The sequence below is a fragment of the Scomber scombrus genome, chromosome 8 (assembly GCF_963691925.1).
Source record: "Scomber scombrus chromosome 8, fScoSco1.1, whole genome shotgun sequence".
Taxonomy (NCBI): Eukaryota; Metazoa; Chordata; class Actinopteri; order Scombriformes; family Scombridae; genus Scomber; species Scomber scombrus.
Genome location: NC_084977.1, coordinates 24757553 through 24780169, shown reverse-complemented (window position 1 = coordinate 24780169; position 22617 = coordinate 24757553). Strand labels below are relative to the sequence as shown.

At 38.4% G+C, this 22617-nt stretch overlaps 2 protein-coding genes across 8 annotated transcripts in view; one reads left to right on the top strand and one right to left on the bottom strand.

Moving 5' to 3' along the window:
• The window catches only part of dock7 (dedicator of cytokinesis 7), a 61678-nt gene extending 52385 nt beyond the window's left edge, over positions 1 to 9293 (bottom strand). For 4 of the 7 annotated variants that reach the window (XM_062424490.1, XM_062424494.1, XM_062424495.1 and 1 more), the window contains exons 1-8: positions 9179 to 9264; positions 4723 to 4822; positions 2726 to 2901; positions 1591 to 1659; positions 1340 to 1469; positions 891 to 1103; positions 556 to 641; positions 390 to 456 (exon numbers count right to left, since the gene is read on the bottom strand). In XM_062424490.1, coding sequence (XP_062280474.1) covers positions 390 to 456; positions 556 to 641; positions 891 to 1103; positions 1340 to 1469; positions 1591 to 1659; positions 2726 to 2901; positions 4723 to 4822; positions 9179 to 9216 — 879 coding nt within the window. In that variant the 5' untranslated portion in view covers positions 9217 to 9264. Of the gene's footprint in view, positions 1 to 389; positions 457 to 555; positions 642 to 890; positions 1104 to 1339; positions 1470 to 1590; positions 1660 to 2725; positions 2902 to 4722; positions 4823 to 9178 lie in introns of all 7 variants that reach the window. The other 3 variants (XM_062424489.1, XM_062424496.1, XM_062424492.1) reach the window with 3 other exon arrangements.
• Positions 9294 to 11301: 2008 nt separating this feature from the next.
• On the top strand, positions 11302 to 21799 carry atg4c (autophagy related 4C, cysteine peptidase). The gene is made up of 11 exons (XM_062424513.1): positions 11302 to 11440; positions 11731 to 11852; positions 12854 to 12937; positions 13588 to 13821; positions 15662 to 16001; positions 16890 to 16960; positions 17654 to 17856; positions 18079 to 18157; positions 18934 to 19010; positions 19424 to 19543; positions 19965 to 21799. The coding sequence occupies exons 2-11, from the start codon at positions 11777 to 11779 to the stop codon at positions 20130 to 20132; spliced, it is 1452 nt and encodes a 483-aa protein (XP_062280497.1). The 5' UTR covers positions 11302 to 11440; positions 11731 to 11776; the 3' UTR covers positions 20133 to 21799.
• Positions 21800 to 22617: the final 818 nt, after the last annotated feature.

Sequence of the window (22617 nt, the reverse complement as noted above, 5' to 3'; positions counted from 1 at the left end):
GGATGTGTTACTGCAGTCTGATCTCTTGCTCACAGTAGCTGACAAACATGATAACATTTAGGTGACAAATTACCCACTTGTGAAATAATGGAGCTCCTGAGCAGAGCAATACATATGAGAGACCTACTTGTCAGGGCAACTGCTACCCTCTAGTGTTTATCAGCTAGAGGGGAGAAGAAATAGACAGCCAGTGCACAGGCTTTCTTAGATAGATACATAGTTCCAGTGTATGATTTAACTGCATTCCAACAAGCATAACAGGGCCACAACATAAAATTTTATAGTCCACACATCAAATTCACTTTGGCCTCCCAACAATTTTAATGGCTTGCAGAAGTGACCCAACAACTCAGGGCTGACGTAGCACTGAGGAAAGCATAACAGCTTACCTTTTTCTTTTCCTTGACATCGTATAAGGCCAAACTAGCAAATATGGGTTCAATTTCGATCTCAAACCTTCAAGAGGAGAGAAAAAGGAGTAGGTCAGCAGAAAGAAGCAGTTAAATAAAAGAGCTAAAAGGGTTTTTTTTTCTGAAAAGGCTGTCCACCACTTACTTCAAGGACAAGCACTTGACGAGTAGCCTCTGGCCAAAGTGTTCTTTGGGTACTTCAGGCACGCAGTGGCGCTCAATGGGCTCCTCCTATGCATCCACATAGAACAAAAACATATGAAATTATCTAAAGTATTACGAATATCCGTGTGTGTGTTCTATTTCATGCGTAAAAAAGTAAATCACTGACATCCTGGTACTGATTTTAAACACAAAAAAATAGTTTGTTGGCTGAGTTGGACCCAGTAACCAACAAAAAATGTGCTAAAGATTCATAAAATTGCATGTTGACTATCAGAAAAGGATTCCAGCAAAGATAAACGGAGGGGTATACTGGACCTCATCAAGGGCGGGGTGCAAAGCAAAGAGTTCACGGTGACGGTTGGACTTGCGCTGATCTTCATTGTGCCTGTCAATCTCCTCATTGGGGGCGCGGTCGAGGAGGTGAGGGAGGAGGGCATCAGGGAGAGAGTTCTTCAAGTCAAAGATGCTGCAGGCCCAGCTGCCCCGTGGGGTGTCATCTATGGACATTGACCGTCGCTTCAGGTCATCCTACAGAACAACCACCATATATAAATATGAGTCATCCAAAACAATACACTTCTCATGTGGGATTCATCAAGTGACCACAAATAAATAAAAAAACAAGTAAAAAACAAAGTCAAGAACGAAATCCTCTTCATGTACAGACGCTTTTAAATATTCCTTCCCATGACGCAGCAGATTTTTGGATACTTCAGTCCACAAACTTTCTTGTCCAACTGTTTTGCAACTGAGTGATGCAGTACCTGGTCATCCTGGTAGCTGCTGTTGTCTGGCATCTCATCAGCCTCAAACACTTGTTTCGGCAGTCCTTTCTGACGCTCCTTCTGCTTATCCAGTGTGTTGGGGTTGAAACCCGTACCAAGTTTGTGGTATCTGAATAAGGCAAACAGTCATTTAGGACAGTGATTCATTTAATGCTTTTGGATAAAATCCCAATTTTAGTGTAATCAAGGGATAAAAAACATAAAAATCCTATCAGACAGTAAAGCCTTACTTTCTGTTGACGACAGCCCAGTCCTCTGTGTAGGATCTGACACAGTCTCTGACATGAGGATCAGTGTCCCTGCAGACAGACAGACTCAATCAATCAATCAAACAAGCTTTATTTTAATAGCAAAAAATCAGACATGAAATACATCAGAGTGGATGACTAAAGATGACAAGCTACTAGACCGATGTCATTTTATTTTTCTGGTACATCAAACAGTGAAGTGTGCAGTGTTTGTGCCACTTCTTCAAAAATGCCAAGAAGCAGAGCTAAGTAATGACATTAAAATCCAGAAATCTTTCATCTTTAAATCATTTGATGCAGCTTTCTTAGAGAACACACAGCATTACAGTCACTCAAACCAAAGTATGGAAGCCAAATCCTAAGATTTCTTCAAATGGGAGTAAATATGTCTTAGCAATTTCCTCATAAAGCAGTGTTGTGTATTAACAGCTCTCCTTCTTACGTCACTGTAACCTCCAAAAGTTTCCATAATCAGCCAAATAAAATAGACCAATAAGCACATGAAAAAACAGTGTTCTCCATTTCCTGTGGATACAAAACTGATTTGTCTGATTAGGTTACAGCAATATAATAGACTTCCTACATGCAGCAGAAAATACAATGCAGCAAGAAGGGCTGAAAAGATTTACAAAATGTGACTTGAGCAAGATATTGATCGAGAATGCCTTGTTCCCAGATTTACTGTATTACAGATATACATGCTCTCTCTCCTTTCAATGTATTCTTGCTTAAATCACAACTCAAAGTTCAGTCACATCTTAGCAGTTCCACCTATCGTTAGCTACTGTAGGCAAAACAGCGGTACATTACAGCGGATTTGAAAAAAAACTGTAACAAAACATTAATTTGCTGATATTTTATTGAATTTATTATCAAATTTAATCATTTCATTCATTTTTATAAGTTGATCTTATTCATGAAATGTATTCATTACTTTTTTAATTTAAGGGATTGTCAAGTTAATTTAAATTTAAATTTCTGCTCAGCTGTAAAGGTCCTGTACAACACTGAACATGCTTTTACAGGTGAGAAAACTAAACACAGTAAATGTGGTGTGAAACTGTAAATATCTCTGCACTTCCTACAACAATTTCTTTCAGCTTTTTGGCACCCTTACCCTTCCTCTGGGACAGCTTGTACCACTGTGCGACATTCCCTAGGTGTGTATATGACTTCTATGTCATCTGGGGGAAACTCAATCAGGTCTCTCAGGGGACCTGACTCAACGATGGGAGGGTGAGTGATGAGGTACTCCTCAAAATCCACTGGCTCCACTGCCTCTGTGAGGGGAACCTAGATGAGAGTGAGGGAGAGATCAGAGGGAGGAAAAAGTTAAAGGACCAGTGTGTAGGATTTAGTGGCATCTAGCAGTGAGGTTGTAGATTGCACCCAAATCAGTACTCCTCCCACATCTCCCTCCCTTTCCAAGTTTATAGGGGAATCTCACAAAAAACGCGACATGCCCTCTGCAGAGCCAGTGTTTGGTTTGTCTGTTCTGTAGGGCTAATTTTAAGGTAAAAAACAGAAAAATTCTTATTTTCAGGTGATTTTTGGTATTTTGACGGATACTGCGACACTGATATTGTGACATGAGCCGCAGTTTTAGTGGGAATAGTAATTTTAGCATTTCATTTTCACTGAGAAAAATACAAAAATGACAATAATGTGATTTTTGCTGTTGTCTGTACCAAACAAGCATGTTCCCTTACATCTGGAGAATATGATCTGGCCAGGGCATTTCTGTAGCGCTTAATACATTTGACCTTTATCAGAAAACTGCAGCTCCCATGATCTGAATGTTACACTTGGCCTTATTGCAACGTCAATAATATTTCAATCAATTATTCAAACCTAATCTGTGGTATGGGGAAATGCTTTAAATTGCCCTCAAACAAATACAAGTAGCCAGATTTGCAACTGTGCTACTTCAAGCATGCATTAATGGTTTCATGGGGCTTAATGTGCTTCTAAAATGAGGAACCCAGGGGGAATCTATGTTTCAGCAGGTTCACACAGTTGAAGTCTGAGTGTGTGCGTGTTTGTCTGTCCTGCTCCCCTCCTGAGGAATTTTGAACACAAATACCGTTCACAGTTTAATTAAAAGCCAACTGTAGCCTAATTAAGCAGGAGAAGGGGGAGTATTGGAGAACTGCAGGGCTGCCGAAGGTCAATTGGCACTATCCCTTTAACAAACGTACTGCCTGAGCTCAAACGTCGGTAACCCTAGAAACACTGCGGCCAAGACTGGCTGCAGTGGACAGGTCAATCCATGGATTTCCCACATGGTATTTAGCAAGGCATAAACAACATTTGTGCAGCCACAGAAATAACCTCAACCCTACAGAAAATGATATCCTAGTCTGAGGCTGTATAATATTGTGGCACAAAAGACTGCTGTCAACAGGTATTACTGCTGTTAATATACTTACTCGAACTTCAGTCAAGGTTATAGATGACAAAAGGAAGCAACCGAGCAGCTTAATTCATAAATTAATATTTGATGATGTATGCCTAAAATTAAATCTACATATCAAACTTACTTAAAATCTACACACTGTAGTTATATATTGAAACAACCCATAAATCATGTAACTGAGCTGAGATCAACACATTCTTGTTTTCCCACCAGCCAAGTTAGCAATTTGATTTAGACTAAGCGATAAAGAGACATATGAGTAAACAATTTATCCACATGCTGCATAGGTTCATGTTCTCAACAAAACTGACACCTGCACTTTACCTGGTAAAATGAGAAAAATCTAGGTCTGTAACTAACAATTGCATTCATTGTCAATTCATCTATAGATTATTACCTTTAACTTATGGTTGTTTGATGTCAGAAAATGGTCCAAAATGGTGATAACGTTTTCCAAAAAAGCCCAAGAAGACATCCTCAAATGTCTTTATTGTCACAAACATAAAAATATTCAGTCTACTATCATAGAAACCAGAAAATAGGCATATTTTCATTATATCGACTAATTGTTGCAGCCCCAGTTAGGTTCTGATTAACAAGTTTTCAGACAGCCGTTTTAGCAGCTCCAACACTTGCCAATAAAAGTAAGGGTGTCAGTAACAGGCTCTGGTCTTTCGCTGGTCTTTGAGGATACTCACTGTGTTGCTCGTTGCGGCCCCAACGTTGAGGTTCTTGAAGAGCTGTGGGGAGCCCCCATACTGGCCAGCTATCTGCTTCCTGACCTCTGCTGCCACAGTCCTGTTATTGAAGGAGAGGAAGAGGGCAAATATGGTCAATATTAAAAGTCTGGGTCATGATCTACACACTAAATGGCCCGCTTATTTGAAATTAGGGGCAAGAAATCACAGGAAAACGACAACAGTAATGTGAACAGGCAATTCTTCAATATATAAAACTGGAAGACATATGTATAATACATCAATAATGAAAGGCGGTCATGTATGACACATCCTGACACCTGTGTACCTAAAGAGGAAAAGATAAAAACACAATGAACTTCTGTGTAGACTAATAACAGAGTGAACTGCCAGACAGTAACGTCTAGATTTCGAATATCTGCGATAAAAGAAATAAAACCTGTCTCGGTATTAAAAGAGAACAAACTAAGGAATGAGTGATAGCTTATCAAAAATGTATCACAGTATTGATTATTTGTGTCATCCTTATGTGCAATCTGGCAGGGGAATAAATCAACTACAGAAAAGCTCCAAAACCAGTTTTAATCAAAGCTTTAAACCTCCAAACGCAAGTGATATTCAACATTTTTGCTGTGAAAATTAAATAAAGCAATAATAAGGAATAATGTGCAGCCTTCAAATTCATATCAGATAAAAATGATAAAAGCACAACTTTATTTATTTATTCATTTTCTTGTAGTGGTATACACGCCACCAAGGTGTCGACTCTGCATTAAATCAACATTTTATGATGATCTCAACATTCCTGGTTTGTAAATTGCAGGTTTTTTTCTGCCTGTTTTAAATTCATGAATAAATATTAATATCAGCATTCATGAAAAGATGAATCTCTCTCTCTTTCCCTTTCATTTGAAGACATTTAATTACACTCAGGGCAATTTCAGACCTATTAGTTCAATTGTTTGGTCCGCAGCAGCCAATAAATTGTTACAATGTAGCATACAGACTTTGGTACGGTTCGGTTTCACAAACGCATATTTCTAAATAAACCAAAATACGTTATAGTTGAGCTGACTACTCCTCATAGGTCACTTTGGTGTTTATCTTCTGGACATTAATAAATGTAACACTCTTGAGTTTCACAACGTTACACCATTTGCATTAGTCATTTTTGGCATATGATAGTTTGAAAACGAGGAGCGGCTGTGACTAGAAAATAATCTGATGATGTCCAGTGTTTCCCACAGAATTTTGAGAGATCGAGACCACCCCTCCACTTTTTGGTGGTCTCGGACCGATTAATTCGGAGCAGACCTGAGTGCGATTGTTGCATCCTGACCGACGCAAACAAACCAAAACAAGGGGTCAATTGAACTGCAGTTCGATTAAAACACAGCGGCTGACCAGCTGTCAGAACAAAGCTCTTAGTGTTCAGTCGCACAAATGCACAAACTTTTTAAATCACAGAAAGCAACAAAAACCACTCAGAGACCTTTGCCTTGAACAAAAAAACAACAACGTAGCAAGTAGTCCAAAGTGACACAAGCATGTACAAAATTAACACCAAGGATACAGTAAAGACACCAACGACTCATGGTTACTTTACTATAATACAACAATTAAAATTAACAGCATTCTTCATAAACAACAAGCCATTTTTCTTTCGCTCTCTTCTCTCTATCCTGAAAGCTACAGCAACTTGTTTGAAGGTTACTTCAAACTGCTGACCTCCGAGTGCCGGGATTAGCTGTGAATCAGTCAGCGAGGTCACAGCAAAAGTCACTCACCAAAGCTTCTGTAGGAGTGTAAATCTGTCCTTAAACAATAGTTAGGTACATAGATTAAACACTTAAACAGGTTAAGCTTCCTGTAATCCTTCTTCCTGTTCAATGTTCAAGAGTGTGGTCCTCCTTCAGAAGAAGAAGCTTCAGACATCAGAATCAAAATCAAAATCAAAGTGGATATTTTTATACATTTCAAGTTAAGACCCCTTTTTTGCTATGACCCATCCACAGCTGTTTAACAAGATAACAGACTACAGATGGACACTTGCACACATTAAAATGTGTGCAAGTGTCCTATAAGCAAAACAAAAAGGTTCAATGAAAAGCTGTATGGACCCAACTTGCAAGCTAAAGTTGAGCGGGATAATATACTGAAGTAGAGATTTGGTTGCCTCTGCACAGGCCCTTAACTGACAAACACATTCCTCAGTCCTCCCCAATGCCTCTTACCAGACCTTTACTTAGCGCTGGTCACTACACAGAGGAATAACTCGATTAAGCAAAAGAGCCGTTGTGGTTACCACTTCTGAGACGGTAAAAACTACAACTCCTAGTTACAAAATATAAAATGCTGGCTATTGAACATCAGAAAAATAAGCAAACCATTCAGTGGAGACATGTGATTTCAAGCTCTGGGCAAAGCCAGCGGCACTTTGAGTAACTAAATTTGTGTCAACATGTGACGTAAGCAAACAAACTTCCATTAATAAAAGTCAGCAGATACATTCAGTGTTTTCAAGTATGTCTTGAAGGTTTCCTTCGCTGTAATCATTCCTCCTGTTCATACTGACTATTAAAAGATCTCGTTTAAATGTTTTTTCAATGTAAGTGATGGGGACAAAATCCACAGTGTGTCCACACAGTCATTTTTGAGTAAAAAAGCATTTATCTGAAGCTTATATGAGGCTTCAGCAGTCTTGGTTAGTCAAATCAAGTGGATATCTGCCAAACTTAAAGTCTTTATAGCATCATATACCCTCTTTGTATCTCCTTGAACAGCTATTTCCCTGTTTTACTAAAAAGACTAGCTTCATATGAACTTGCGATAAACTTTTCAATACATTTTTGTACAGAGGGAGGCGTGTGGATTTTGGCAGCCATCATTTACGAATTTAAGTGCATTATAAAGGATCTTCTAATGGTCAGTATGAACAGGAGGAATGATTATGACAAGAAAAACATACCTGACTATTGTTTTTGGACAGACTTGAAACGTGATCCTTCCTTTAAAAAGGCAGAAGAAATGGGCTTTTTTTCCCCCAAAGCTTAATTTAAACATCACCAAGGTTAACAGTGTTCATTAATCTGCTAATTTGTAAGTAATAGCAGCCGTATTCATACAACACGTCTACAATATTATAATTGAATGCCATTGGACAACAATCAGCAATAAATGCTGAGTAAGAAAGCTGCATTTCTACATAAAATTTGAGGGCTGTTCGTTGTCATATTGCAAAACTGGATGGCATTACATTGTAAAGTGAACAAGATATCAGTGCACGCTCATCTGTAAGTTTGTAAGTATGCACGTCCAGTTTCCACAACTCGATATGAGATTGCACTAATTAGATGTAGGTATTTAACTAATGGGAAATATATTCGCACCAATGCATTTCTGAAATTAAAAGTAATGAATAATTGTTGTTCTCTCTTTTTTTTTAAACACAACCCTAAAATGCACCCAGTCTTTTTGGGGATTTAACCACAGTTTCACCATTTTGGGACAACAAAAACAAAAGTAACAGACACTCCTCTTCTTCCCAATAACCTCAGATCAACATCATAAAAACCTCCAAAACAGTGTCAATACTTATTTTATCCAGTAAAGAAAGTTGGGACAGAGGAAATACTGAACCACAATAGCAAATATATACATACTGAGCAGTCACTACTATCCTGACCTAACTAGCTGGGAATTTAGTGATATTGACAGTAATTAAAATCATGATAATACTGAGAACTGTGGAAGACTTTTAACAGTGCACCAATACCTGAGCCTTGCACATATCTTCCTACCTGCTATATAGGGATGATGGTATTTGACAGCTAGCACAAAGCCCTTTGTTAAAGAGATTATTTGATCTGTCTGAGGGGCGGGGAGGAGATTATAATATCGCTATTTGATAGCTGTTGAGGGAGACTTTTGTTCCCTGGACTGTCTGCATTATAGCTATACATGCTCCTCTCTATTTATCTCTATGTGTTCTTACTTAAATCATAACTCATCCAAGTTGTGTCCCATCTCCACCAGCTTTGCCCATGGTTAGCTACAGTAGTAAAGACACAGCTAGCCGTCCCCCAAAAATAACGGGACTCCCATTTACCGCAAATGACTAAAAAAAAACCTCACTACTGCACATTGGCAAGGATACATTAAATTCAACTATGTGCTACCTCGGCCCTTTGTTCGCGTTAACATAGAGGAAAACAGAGTAGTGTTGCTTGTCTTGTCTGGGTGGGTCTGAGCATCTTCTTTTTTTTTTTGCTGTGTTGCTAACACAAGCAAGGCTAGCTCGGTGCAGGCAGGCTGAGCTGGCGGCTGGGCCTCCTTCACTGGGTTCCCCCCGCGGTGCAGATAGGAGGAGGAAAAAAAGCGACGGGGTTTTTCTTTTTAATGGCGAGCTCGCTGCAGAGTCACAAGTCCTTTTGTTGTTGTTGTTTTGTTTTTTTACCTGCTGATTTTTTGGGCGAAGGCGCGGCGTTCAGCCATGGCAGTGGCCGCTGATGTGCTTTAAACGAAATTCCCAGGCAGGCAGCAGGCAGAGATCCCACTCACTCACTCACTCACTACGGCCACTGGGAAAAACGGGAAAACCGGAGAATGGGACCGCTACCGTAATGACTGTGATGGCGTGCAACAGAACACACCCAATGAAAAGCCCCTGCGCACCGTATCAGCTGGACCAGTGGTGCGCATGGTCAGGAAGGTTACTTTAGAAATGTAATAGAGTCACCCTATTCAAAATGTAATAAGTAATGTAACTATTTCAAAAACTTAATTTAAATAGTGCAACTTATTACATTTGAATACTTTTTGATCACTTTTCTAATTTTATAACAATGTTCTTAACTGTTGGGGTAAGTGTACCCAGTGGCGATTTTAGACCCTTTTCATAGGTGCTCAAGCACCCATAAATTTGATCTCAGCCCCCCTAGAAATAAATAGATCATTGTATTTTTCTCCTAAAAATTATTTTATACAACTTTAATTATTTTGCGAGCCTGTCTGTTAGAGATGGGACGAACAATTATGCTACAGGTTCAAATGGTTTTATTTTAACAGGTCTAATGTACTTTGGATAGTTCTGTCATTAATATTGTCTTTCCCTCAGGGTTCATTAACTTTCTACTCTTTGTAGAATTATGTGATTGTTTATTCGGAACAATCATTATTATACACTATAGTAGACCACTCTACTATGTATTAATATTTCTTGTTGTAATTTATGTTATCCAGTGAAATTAGTAATTTAGCAGGGGGTTTGAACACTTGCAGGGCATTGTATGTCAAATTCTCATTAGGAGCTGAGCCCCCCTAAAGGTCTGATCCTAGAATCGCCCCTGAGTGTACCAATTAACCCTACTGTTAATAATTTGTCTTTACACCAATTCACATTCATAAATCCCCTGTCAGCCATTAATAAATGTTTTATTAATCCTTGATGAAGAGTGTAATATATTTATTAATAAAAAAAAAAGACTGTTGTGCTGTAAATAATGTAAATAATGTGACAATTATTTTTTAAATTATATATTTCTACTATTATTGTTATTGTTTTTCATACTTATTTATTGTTCTTTATTCTTTCTTATTGATGCTCTTCTATTTTTACTGTCCACTTGCTGCCGTAATACTGCAAATTTCCCCATTGTGGGACTAATAAAGGAATATCTTATCTTATCTTATTTACAATCACTATTTTATGGTCCAGGCGAACATTTTATAGAATATGAAGAATATAACATGTTTGAATGCTGATTTTTGAATTTTACAATAATAATAATAATTTATACACAAGAATGTGTATCAGCTGCACGAAAATTAACATTTCAATTATGGACTACTACTTATAAAAAGATATAAACGAGTTATGAAGTTGCATAGAATAAAAAAAGAAAAAAAACTATTTGCAGACACAGGTCTATTTTATTAGATGTCATCTTGGTAAACATTTCTACATAAAATTTAAAAAAGAAAAGAAAAGAAAAAGGTTTTTATGATGTGTGATGTAAGATCCTGTAAGTCAATGAGAAGCTTTCTCAAAATAATGACTTAGTATCTCAAAATAATGAATTATGTAACTCAATATAATGACTTGGTATCTAAAAATAATGAGATGCTAATAAGTCATAAGATAAGTCATTATTTTGAGAAAGTTTCTCATTATAATGGCTTTCATCACATTGGCGGAAATGGGTTTCCATAGTTATAGTTCCATAGTTCTCAAAGGTAAATTATCTTTGGATGGCATGAAGCAACACATTACTGCAATAACAGCAATTTAGTTGTGGAAAGTAATTAAAAGTGGCGTGATAAATGGTTAAAAAAAGCAGATGTGGCATTTTATTCGTCGCCCGGCATTTACACAACAAAGCGCGCTTGTTTTGGTCCAACGCAGGAGAAGAATGCGTTTGAGGCGGTGAATAGCATGCAAACGACTTAAACGCCGCCCACTCGGGCTGACACGAAGTATAAATCGAGCCTCCCCATGTTTCCTCCGCTCCGACGGAAACACCGCGAGATCAGCTGACTTCCAACTCCTCTACTTCCTCAAATTGTAAACATTGGCAGTCGCAGGGCTGTGTTTGGTTTAGTTACAAGTCATGGGCGACACACGGTGTGGGAAATTATTAGTATAACACAATGTGACGCTCTGTGAGGAGCTACAAAGCGGATGTGAGCGGAGAAAAGGCTGTATTGAGGAAGCTCTAAGGTAAACGACATGCTCACTGCAATTTTTTGTCATTGCTTTGAAGAGGTATACTGCTAAATGCTACAGTCAAATATATCTTTCTTTCTCTCTCTCCCTCTCCCTCTCTCTCTCTCTCTCTCTCACCCTCACCCTCTCTCTCTCTCTCTCTCTCTCTCTCTCTCTCTCTCTCTCTCTGTGTGTGTGTGTGTGTGTGTGTGTGTGTGTGTGTGTGTGTGTGTGTGTGTGTGTGTGTGTGTGTGTGTGTGTGTGTGTGTGTGTGTGTGTGTGTGTACGTGTACACTGTGTACCAGGGTTTGTCTGCAGTGTGGGAATGGGTTACATTCCTCTGTGGTCCAAATGGAGAATAAAGGGAGCGACGAGGTGGAAAAATTGAAGACAAAGTTCTTGTCAGTGTGGCACAATGTGAAGTACAGTAAGTGATTAGCTTAAGGCCAGTACACACAAAAAGAAAAACATATTAATGAGTGAAGGGGGGGGGGGGCTTTAAGTGAAAGTAAAACTACTCCATTACAAGAAAACTCTTGTATGAAAGATCCTACTTTAGTTTTAACAATAAAAATAGTGGTTTGGTTCCTCTGACTGATATATTATTTATATAAGATATCATGAGATTATTAATACTCAAGCATCAGTGAGTAAGCAGCATGTTATTGTTGTAAATCCTGGAGGTGGAGCTAATTTGATGTTATGTAGTTCCCTCCAAAGGGTCACCAGATAAATATGAGCCAAAAAGGTTGGAAACAGCAGGTTTAATCTTTAACAATGGGCTTATTTTAAAAGCTTGTTATATTATCCAATGTGTCAAATCATAATGTAAAAAGTAATTAAAGCTGTGAAATAAATGTAGTGGAGTAGAAAGTATAATGTTTCCCTCTGAAATGTTGTGGAGCGGAAATTTAAAGTAGCATCAAGTGGAAATACTGAAGTAAAGGAGAAGTACCTTAAAATTGTATTTATGTATAGTACTTGAGTAAATGTGCTTAGTTATTTTCCACCACTGAACAGCCCTGCCTCCCATGTTAGTAATCTGCTTTTCAAGAATTTAATGAGAAAAGAACCTACTGCTGTTGAGTCAGGTCTTAAAATAGGTCCTCGTCATACAGTCCACTCTGGTTTGAGTGTGACATTGTGCTCTTTTCAGCTTGCTTAAAGTTTCTACTATGTTGCTGTCTGCTTTTTAAAAAACACTAATGGTTATTCCAGTGCTATTTATGTAACATTAAGTAGAGACTAACAGATAATTGTACTACAGTAACTGTACTCTGCATGAGTCTTGGGACTGAGCCAGAACACTGAGTGATAGGTATTTTACTGTAGGTGTGCCGGTCAACTAAGTAAATATTATGTCTTAGAGCTATTTTTCCCAGTCGTCAACCATAACATGACATAATGTCTGTTTGTTGTGTGTCTTAGGTTGGGCTCTGAAGTCTAAGACCTCATTCAGTAGAAATTCCCCTGTTCTGCTACTGGGAAAATGTTACCATTTTAAGGCTGAAGGTACAGTATGGTGCACACACACATACACAGAACAACTCCTGGCAGGTACTATTAAAACTTACACTTTAGGGCTTCAATTTATGATTATTTCTTTATCACTGAACTATCTGTAAGTTGTATTCTCGATTAATCGATCAGATGTTTAGTCTTTATAATGTCAGAAAAAGGTGAAACATGTCAAACACTGTTTCCCAAACCCCAAGATAACTCGGATGTCTTGTTTTGTCCTGACCAACAGTCCACAACTCAAAGATATTCAGTTTATAATCATAGACAATTACTTTGTGATTAATCATTTGTTCCATGAAATCTAAGAAAATGGTGAAAAATGCCCATTATAATTTTTCAGAGTCAAAGGTGGCATCTTCAAATATCTTATCTTGTGTGATCCCAAAGAGATACAGTTAACTGTCATGTATGACAAGAAAACGCATTTAATCATCACATTTGAAAAGCTGGAACCATCAATTAACTAAAACAATTATTCATTTATCAAAATAGTTTGTGATTAATTTTCTGTTGATCCAGTAATCGTTGCAGCTCTAGAGACAGTAATAATCACATTACAACAACAATTGGTTAGATTCAGTGTGTCATCTTCAGGTGACACCAGGAGAAAAAAGTGAACTTGTTTTTTGTGTGTGCCTCAGATGACGACAATCCTACAGAGGAAGCCTGCTACGAAGCCTCAGATGAGGACTTCATTATGGGGAACGCAGAGGCTTTCCGGAAGGATTTTGCATCCCGTGTGTGGTTGACCTACAGGGAGGAGTTCCCTCCTCTGCCTGGCTCCATCCTGACCTCCGACTGTGGATGGGGCTGCATGCTGAGGGCTGGACAGATGATGCTGGCTCAAGCACTCATACTGCACTTCTTGGGCCGAGGTCAGTGAAACGATGGTACCACACCTGAGCCGAGACTCCGTCCAGTTACTTCAACAATTTGCGTGAAAAGTGTCGACAAAAAACCCCAAGGGAAGAATTCGATTTTTTCCACCTTGAAGACACAGGTGGAAGTAGTAGTAGTCTAAAATCACTAATTTACACTAACCATTTTGACTTCTTGACTCATTAATACAAAGAAATATATACTTATAAATCATGTCTGTGAGTTGTGAGCAAAAAGGGGAAAGTGGTAACTATACAGTAGCAGGAAACAAACATAAGCAAAACAGATTCAAATTTTTTTTTTTGCCTACATCAGTAATCATCTCACTGTTCACTTTTTTTTTCTGAGCAGGAAAGTCAGACCTGCAGCCATTTTCTTGAGTTTCCTTCTCATCCTAAAACAAAATTGAATTTATTTGATGGGTCATTTAAAATGAGTGAATTCCTCACATCGCTGTGAGATCTATTGTCTCTGAAGTGTCCTAGACTTTATGGGTCTACATAATGAGATGACTGCCAGTTTAATGCAGTCATTTAGAAAACAATATTTAAAACTTGTTCTTCTGTCAAATCTAAAATATGTCACTAATGAAATATTTCTCTATAAAATGACTAATGGCTACTTAAGGATATTTATTGATCAATTTCACTTTGATTCACTTTGGATCAAGGTCATTTTGTTAATGCCTTAGACTGTACTCTTGCCCATTTTATAGCCAGAGCCACTCCCCTTCTCTCCACCTCCAGCTCCCACCCTGTTTGTAAGGCTAAGGCACAATTAAAGTGAAATACTGGGACACTCAAACTTCTAATTGAACAGAATGACACCTTTTCTGTTACTGAAGCGCACACAGTTCTGTCTGTTTAAGACAAAAACCTTAAATTTCACAAGTTCTGAAAGACTTTTTGTTCTTAATGGGGATGTTTGAAATGGAACTTTTATGTGTTGAATGATCTGGTTCAGAAAGCACTCACAGAGATCCATTTAATATTATTACCTTTCATTATATCTCATCAGTGATATCAGGTTTTTAAGAACCGTAGCCTCTTTCTTCACTAAAACTTAGATCTTGATGTTCTATGTTCGACTTTTTAAGCTATTTTCAGTGTTGTCAGGGTTCAGGCATTTAAATCACTCGGTTTATTCGCATTTTGCTTCAGAATACCTCAAAAGAAACATTTTGTAGTTGGTTGGTTTTTTAATCTTTTCCTCTATTTGACTGTTAAAAGTGTAGAGAGATAGGAAAGAGGGGTCAGGAAAGGAGTTTGACATGCAGCACAGCTCCACAGCTGGCGTCGAACTGCAGGTGTGGCAGTTATGTGGTTTGTGTCCCAACCAGCAGATCACTTAGGCGCCGGAACATTTCATAGTTTTAAGTTTATACTGCATTGAACTGATTTCTTTTAATATGTAATGTTAAATCTAATCTCCACAGGCATACCTTTTTCTTCAAGTTTCTTTCAAGTATTATTTTTCTAAATATTTGATCTATTATTATATATTAAATATCTACCTATAATTTTCATCATGAATCTTTCATATTGATTGAGTTGTTCACTAAAACTAAGAACTTTTGTCTTGTCTTGTGATTTCTAGCTTGATGCTTTTATCACTCTTCCACAATTTTGTCAAGAAATGAAATAATATTATTCTCATAGCACCTTTCAAAAACGTGTTACTGTGTGCTTTACAGTAAAAACATATAATCCAAAACATACACTGAATATCAGTTTTAAGAAGAGATTTAGAAGAGGATGCTGAGATAAGTAAATCTAGCTCTTAAATACATTTGTTTTCATATGCGACTTTAAAACTTTATTTTGCATTTCTGTACAGACTGGACCTGGTCAGAGGCGCTGAAGCTCCAGCCTTTAGACACTGAGACGTGGACTACCACTGCTGCCAAGCGTCTGGTGGCCTCCCTAGAGGCTTCTTTGCAGGGCTCCCAAAGTCCATCTGATCCTGAATCTCCACCTATACCTCAAGCCCAGGTCCCAGGATCTGCAGAAGAGGCAGATTCCCACTTGAAAGAGATGTACCACCGTACTCTGGTGTCGTGGTTTGGGGACAGCCCCTCGGCCCAACTGGGCCTCCACAGGCTCATCTACTTAGGCCTGACAATGGGGAAACAGGCAGGGGACTGGTATGGACCTGCTGTGGTGGCACACATCCTCAAGTAGGTGTAATTATGGAGTAAAGGAAAGGTTTTAATTGAGGACATTTTTAATTGGTATTTCGATTAATCGCTTTGAGACATTTTTTGCTTTGGAATAATTCTCTAGTTTCAGCTTTTCAGATGTTAATATTTTCATTTTTCTTTAGTTTTCAATGACAATAAACTGAATATATTTGGGCTATGGACTGTTGCTTGCGATAACAGAAGATATTTGAGGATATTATCTTGGTGTTGGTAAACAGTGATCAACATTTTCGGACATTTTATGGGCCCAAACAATCAATTAATCAAGAAAATAATTGTCAGTTTAATCGATAATGATTATCATCAATAATTTTATGTCAATTGTATAATTGATTGTTTCAGCACATTTACTGTTATTGTGACAATAAAAATAAAGCCACAATTTTGGGGCATGAATGTAAAACATCTTGGTAAAGAAGAAGAAGGTAGCACAAGATTGGATGTAGAAAAACGTGCTGATATCACTATAGGAGTGCTGAATATATTAAAATTATTGGACCAACTACAAAATCTGGGTTTAGCTGTACAGGAGGAGACAAAGTTATGTTGTAGTAATGAAGCTTTATGTTACTGTATGTGTGTGTACAATATGTTAAATATCTCAAGTTGTATAAACAGCTTGCGGAAAAAATGAAATAATTCATATATAAGCTAGTAGCCACATCAGGTGTCACTAGCAATATGTTAATCCGTGGCTATGTGATTATTTTAACTCAGTTTTCTAGCACTTAATTCTTTAATTATACTGTTATTAATATCTAGATCTTTAAAATAGATGAACTGATTAGATACATTAAGTTTCAGATGTAAACCTGAACTCCCTCACTCACTATCTGTATTTCTGTATTTCTCTCTTTCTCTTAGGAAAGCTGTTGAGAAGGCGATGGACCCTGGCTTGGCGGGTATAACTGCTTATGTCTCCCAGGACTGCACAGGTATGAAAGATGAGCCTGCTGTTGATAAAAACAGGATGCTGGGCACGACGCCCAAACTGACCCTTCTTTTCCAACCATCTCTCTGCTGCTCCTGGGAGACTGCGGAGGTGCCGAGAGCGGTGACAGGACTCTCACTGTGTCTATTCCCCAAAAAAAACATCAATTCCAAATCTACTAGCTTCAAGTCTTACCTCTTCTTAACCCCAATAACCTGGATTTGATTCATGTTTGTCTTCTCTGTACCTAAAGCAGAAGATATGTGATTGTGTGAGTGTGTTTCTCAGTGTGTTAGAGGTTTGAAAGTCACAGAGAGAAAATGGCAAAGCAGGAGTGAATCCAACTCTTACATCTTTCACATGGTTTGATTTAACCAAAAAACACAAAAAGAAATAATTATATTAGTCAAAAATAAAACAATTAAAGACTTGTGATCGGGTAACAAGAGAGATGATATTGTTTAAAAAGACATACAGTGAATATGATGAAATTTCTGCAAAACCCTTATAAAATATGCATGTAATTGGACATTATTGCATGCAAGTATGTGACAGAAGAACCTTCATCAGCATCTCATAACCAAAAATAAAGACATCATACTCAAATTTCAGAGGCTGATGAACAGACAGAATACATAGATAGACAGGCCAGACATGCAGACCTCCATCTGACCTTTGTGTTATTGATCCTCCACAGTGTACAATGCTGATGTCATCGATAGCCACAGGGTACCGACAGCAGGGCAGGCCTCTGCTGAGGGATCAGACGCCCCTCCTTCCCTACAGAACAACCAACCAGCATCTGCCTCCGCCTTGCCAGACAGTCGAGCTGTCATCATCCTCGTCCCTGTGCGGCTGGGAGGGGAGAGAACCAACCCTGACTACTTTAACTTTACAAAGGTGAGGCATGCATGTAGGTTAGGGTAGATTTTAGAACTACAAGTCAGTCAAAGTAGTTACATTTTTTACATGTCTTGCACTGCTGCTGAATGAGGGTTTTCACAATGGTAGAAGAAATATTAATTATCATGCTAAGAACATCTTTTTTTGTTTTTAAAACATAGTAATAAGGCTCCCAGTCACATTTACTGTATGTTTCTCTGCCCTTTTCTCTGCATGTAGAGCATACTGAGTCTGGATTACTGCATAGGCATCATTGGAGGGAAGCCCAAACAGGCCTGCTACTTTGTAGGATTTCAAGGTTAGTGTTTGCGTAATGGAAAACAGAGAAAGACACACAGAGAGTGGTCGGTGTGAATAACAGATTATTTTGCATAATATACCCTTCTTATGTGAAGAGACAAAGTAAGTTAATGTATTCCTGTTTGCGTGAGGAAAGCGGAGAGGAGTGGAGATGGAGGCAAGTGAAGCAGGGCTTACTTTATTCTCTCTGACCCATCAAAGCCTCACCCATTTATCACAAGTAAACCTCCCAAGTTGTAAGCTGTAATTGATTTCCATAGGAGGTATGCATTAAATTTCATCCGGGCCCCAAAGTGAGCCACTCTTCATCACCTTCAGCAGCCAGAAGGAACCTTCAGTTGTACATCTTGGCAGTCAATATTTACGCATTTACATTTTACCAATTTGAAATACAGTGGTGGATGATGTCTAAATGACAAGCAATACATTCTCCCTGCCAAGGCGCAGCTCAGCGCTGCATTTATCATATGCAAATGGTCGCATATAATTGCGTGTTTGTAAAAGTAATTCCCCCACACAAAAATTAAATGACAACCTCTTTTTTGTGGGTGTAAAGGATGTGCTTGTACAAACGCATCTGATTATGTAGAATTTAATCCACCCCGGTGGATATTAAAAAGCAACAACCTTCTGGGAGGCATATTTGACGCACACAAGCCTAACAGTAGGCCAAGCAGGTGACTTTGAGCTACTCTGCATAGAAATTGGAGAGAAGCGCGTTTTTGTAATAATCCGATGTTTTTGAATAACTTGTCTTTTGTTTTGTCCTTGCAGATGACAGCTTGATTTACATGGACCCTCATTACTGTCAGTCTTTTGTGGATGTCAGCACCAGCGATTTCCCTCTCCAGGTAATGTGAAATTACACAGACGAGCTGACTGGGGCCCCAGTAATGTGAATTTAATAGTTTCTGTTAGTACTTAAGGGTATGAATCTTAAAGCAGCCATGGGCCCAATTACTAAGTCCCTATCTACTGATTTATTTGCTGCTCAGAAGAAGCTGCCACTTAAGAGAAATACGGCAAATACAGGATCAGGTACAGTGAGCCTGAATATTTCAGGACCCATACATAAAAATCAGCACACTGCTCCGTATAGTAACTTTGTTTTATGCTTTTACATGTCATGGTATACAGTACAATGTGACAACACACCAGTCCTGTAAAATTATGGATGCTGTGAGAGCAGATAAATAGGATATCATTCATCAAAATGTTACCTGGTCTGAATATTTTCAGATGTAGTTTGTCTCTTTTTGTCTAGTCATATCATTGCCCCTCACCGAAGAAGATGCCTTTCAGCAAGATGGACCCAAGCTGCACGATAGGTTTCTACTCCAGAAGTGTCCAAGACTTTGAGAGAATCAGCAAAGAGCTGTCAAAGGTGGGAAATGGCAACAAAACAGAAAACTCCACAATTTCATTACTCATTTCATAATTATTATTATGTGACCACAACTGTCTGTGTATTAATAATGTTTTGTGTACTGGCAAGTGTGTCTGTCAGTGTGGTACAAGTTGGCCAGTAGGTGGCACCATTTAGCCACGAATCTGACTCTCTTCTTACTTGGCTTCTCAAACCAGTCAGCAGGTTTGGTAGATGTAAACCAGTCTTTTCCTCTTAAACGTTGTGAGACTGTAGTCCTGTGAATTAAAATTAATGTCATATCTCTGGTAGCAACCTGACAGAGAATGCAACGGGTGAGAAGAGGCCCCATGTTTGGTCGAGAGATGAAATTCAAACTCTTATAAAATGTACTGTAACACAAGCACTTCTCTGAAGTACTGGCCTCTTGTTGTTTCAGGTGCTGCAGCCCTCAGCGAAAGATAAATACCCAGCATTCACTTTCGTGCAAGGTCATGGCAAAGACTACGACCTGTCAGCGGCACTGACCCCAGAGAAGAGAGAGTGGCCCTTCATACGTGATCCACAGAGGACAGTCTCCACTGCCGGGGACTTTGTGTTGCTTTGATAGCAGTGATTATGACTATTGACATGGAACTTTCTCTTTTAAAATTTTAAAAGCAGTTTGGTATCCAAAGCTTGCTGTTGTTGTCAGTTGTGACACTGAAGGTTATAAAACTTTACACAGCTACAGTAATTCAGTTTATTCATCCTGGAAACTTTGTTGCTGTGCAATTTTAGCCAAAACTGTTAATTACTTGCAGATTTATATTTGGTGCCTGGCAATGTGAGCTTGCTGAACATTTTGTCGGAAAATGTTTGGAAATTTTTTGTGCTCTGCTAAATTTTATGAAGCATTTTTATTTTTATTTTATATATATACTCATCTAGAGAATAAGAACATCTAGACAAACATTAGTCATTTTGCACCATCGTAACTTTTTAAACTTGAGAGTAGCTGTTGACAGCCATTATATCAACATGCCATATTTTGGAAGATTTGGTGTAGGATTTGTCTTATACCTAAAACATATTGAAGAAGTCTCAAGGCTTGTAATAAGCATTAAGTCCAGTTCAGCACTCCCACACTGACCTGCTTTGTAAATACATCGATAAATCTGTTGCAGTGGAGGTATAACTGTCCCTGAAATCAGGACCAGTCCGCTTTAAAATCTTTTTTTAGCATAGGGCCACACCTACAGTATTTGGACAGAGTCTCTTTAATGTGGTTAGTATGAGTGTATTGCTGGAAGGAGTGTGGTAAAAGCTTTCATTTATATGGTCCAAGGGCTCTCTGATGATAGACTGAACTAAGTAACTCTTCCGAACTTCTCCACCAAGAATATTTCATCAAATAAGATGCATTTTTCACCCATCTGAAACACCTCAACAACTGAAACAAATGGGATACGTGCTTTGAAGGACACTCTCTTCATAATTCTGCCAACATATCTTTTTATTCACGCTAGAGCTTTCATCTTAGCAGTAATATATGATGGTGTTGTGTGATGATATGATTGTTTGCTTGCCTCTGTGGTATTAATTTTGACTCAGTTACGCATTACAGTGAAAGTGACCAGTGGTTAGAGTTTGTCAAATGGTAAAATGTGTCAGGTGCTGTTTAGGCACAATCTGTTATAAATCACCCTTTACGAAAAGATGTTTTTGGATGTAAAAGTATCTGCTGTATATGTCTAACACCCATTTACAAAGCACATGGAGAAAAAAAACTTCTAGGGAATAGCAATATAAATCACAAAGTAAGTGCAGAGATACTATATTAGCAGTCAAAATCAATGTTATTTGTATATATTTTGTGTAATGCGCAATTTAGATCAAAAATTTCAAAGCATTTTGGTAGGTCAATTTTTCATACAAAGGGGATTTTTAACATTTCATTCTATGTTTCTAAATATATTTCCTTATTGGGATTTTTATTTAAAAGTCTATCATTCTACAGTGAGACTAAATGGTATTTTCTCTTTTTACAAAACACTTTTACTGTAACTACACTGCAATGAACTAGAAATGAAGAAGTATGCTAGAAGACTTAACAAAATCACAAAACTTGATCATGCACTTTGATTTATCATTTCAAAACACTGAAGTATTCTGACTATATGCTTTGTGGCATTGACACACCTGCATGTCCGTTTGCATAAATTAACTAATCTCTGTAATGTAAAATATCTTTTACACTGCTGGGCAAAAAAAAAGTTGAATAAAATCACAATATTCGACTTTCTTAATCGGTTTGCTTCTTTTGGGTCCACTTGAAGAATTCGAATCGTCTCTGGTAGACTAAAAAATTGTTTGCTCCATTTTCAGTGCTGGATGCAAATCTCAGTGGTGTGTTGAAATGTATTCAATCCCTTTCTCTCCCAGTCAAATGTAGTAGATTAAAACTAATCGTACGTGCTAACCATCTATACAGCCCATTAACCAGGGACTGGAAAATATGTGACCCAGTGACACTGGCGGCAACTGTGTTCCTCTGTGGAGGAAAAGAAAATATCCTTGTGTGCAAAGCTCTGTTACCATGGATAATCTGTCTGTTGCCCCCTTAGTTTGAGCTATGCCGGACTGTTTTCCCGTACAATACAAATTCTTGTATTATGATGAGCCTTGCTTTTTAAAGGAGGGAACTGTCCCGTCTGTGGGAGATCCAGGGCAAGGGTGAGAATGGATGGACAGAAAAGAAGAAGAATCCCTCATCTGTTCTCTTGTCTACCACGGAGAAGCAACGGCAAAGCATATAAAGGCATCATTTAGATCCACTGTCTGATCTGTGTGTTCATCCGTGGTTGTTTTTAGTCGACGACCGACCGGCTGTGTGGACAGAGCGGGACCATCAAGTATGCAGAAGCAAAAGGACCCGGCAACATTCTTCTGCTTTGGAAGATGGAAATAAAGCGGAAGGGTTGAATGGATAGGAGGGTGGCGTGGGGAGAGGATGGGGTATTTGGGGATTTTTGTCAGAAACATGAAAGAGCATTTGTGCTAGGGGGCACAGAATTCTATGAGGGTTGACTGTGTTCTCGGTGTATTTACAA

Bases quoted from the DNA above. Each gene is read 5' to 3' on its own strand.
- atg4c (XM_062424513.1), top strand. From the start codon at position 11,777: ATGGAGAATAAAGGGAGCGACGAGGTGGAAAAATTGAAGACAAAGTTC. The intron at 16,002-16,889 runs GTAGGTGTAATT...TCTTTCTCTTAG, and splicing joins GTGGTGGCACACATCCTCAA to GAAAGCTGTTGAGAAGGCGA. The intron at 16,961-17,653 runs GTATGAAAGATG...GATCCTCCACAG, and splicing joins TGTCTCCCAGGACTGCACAG to TGTACAATGCTGATGTCATC.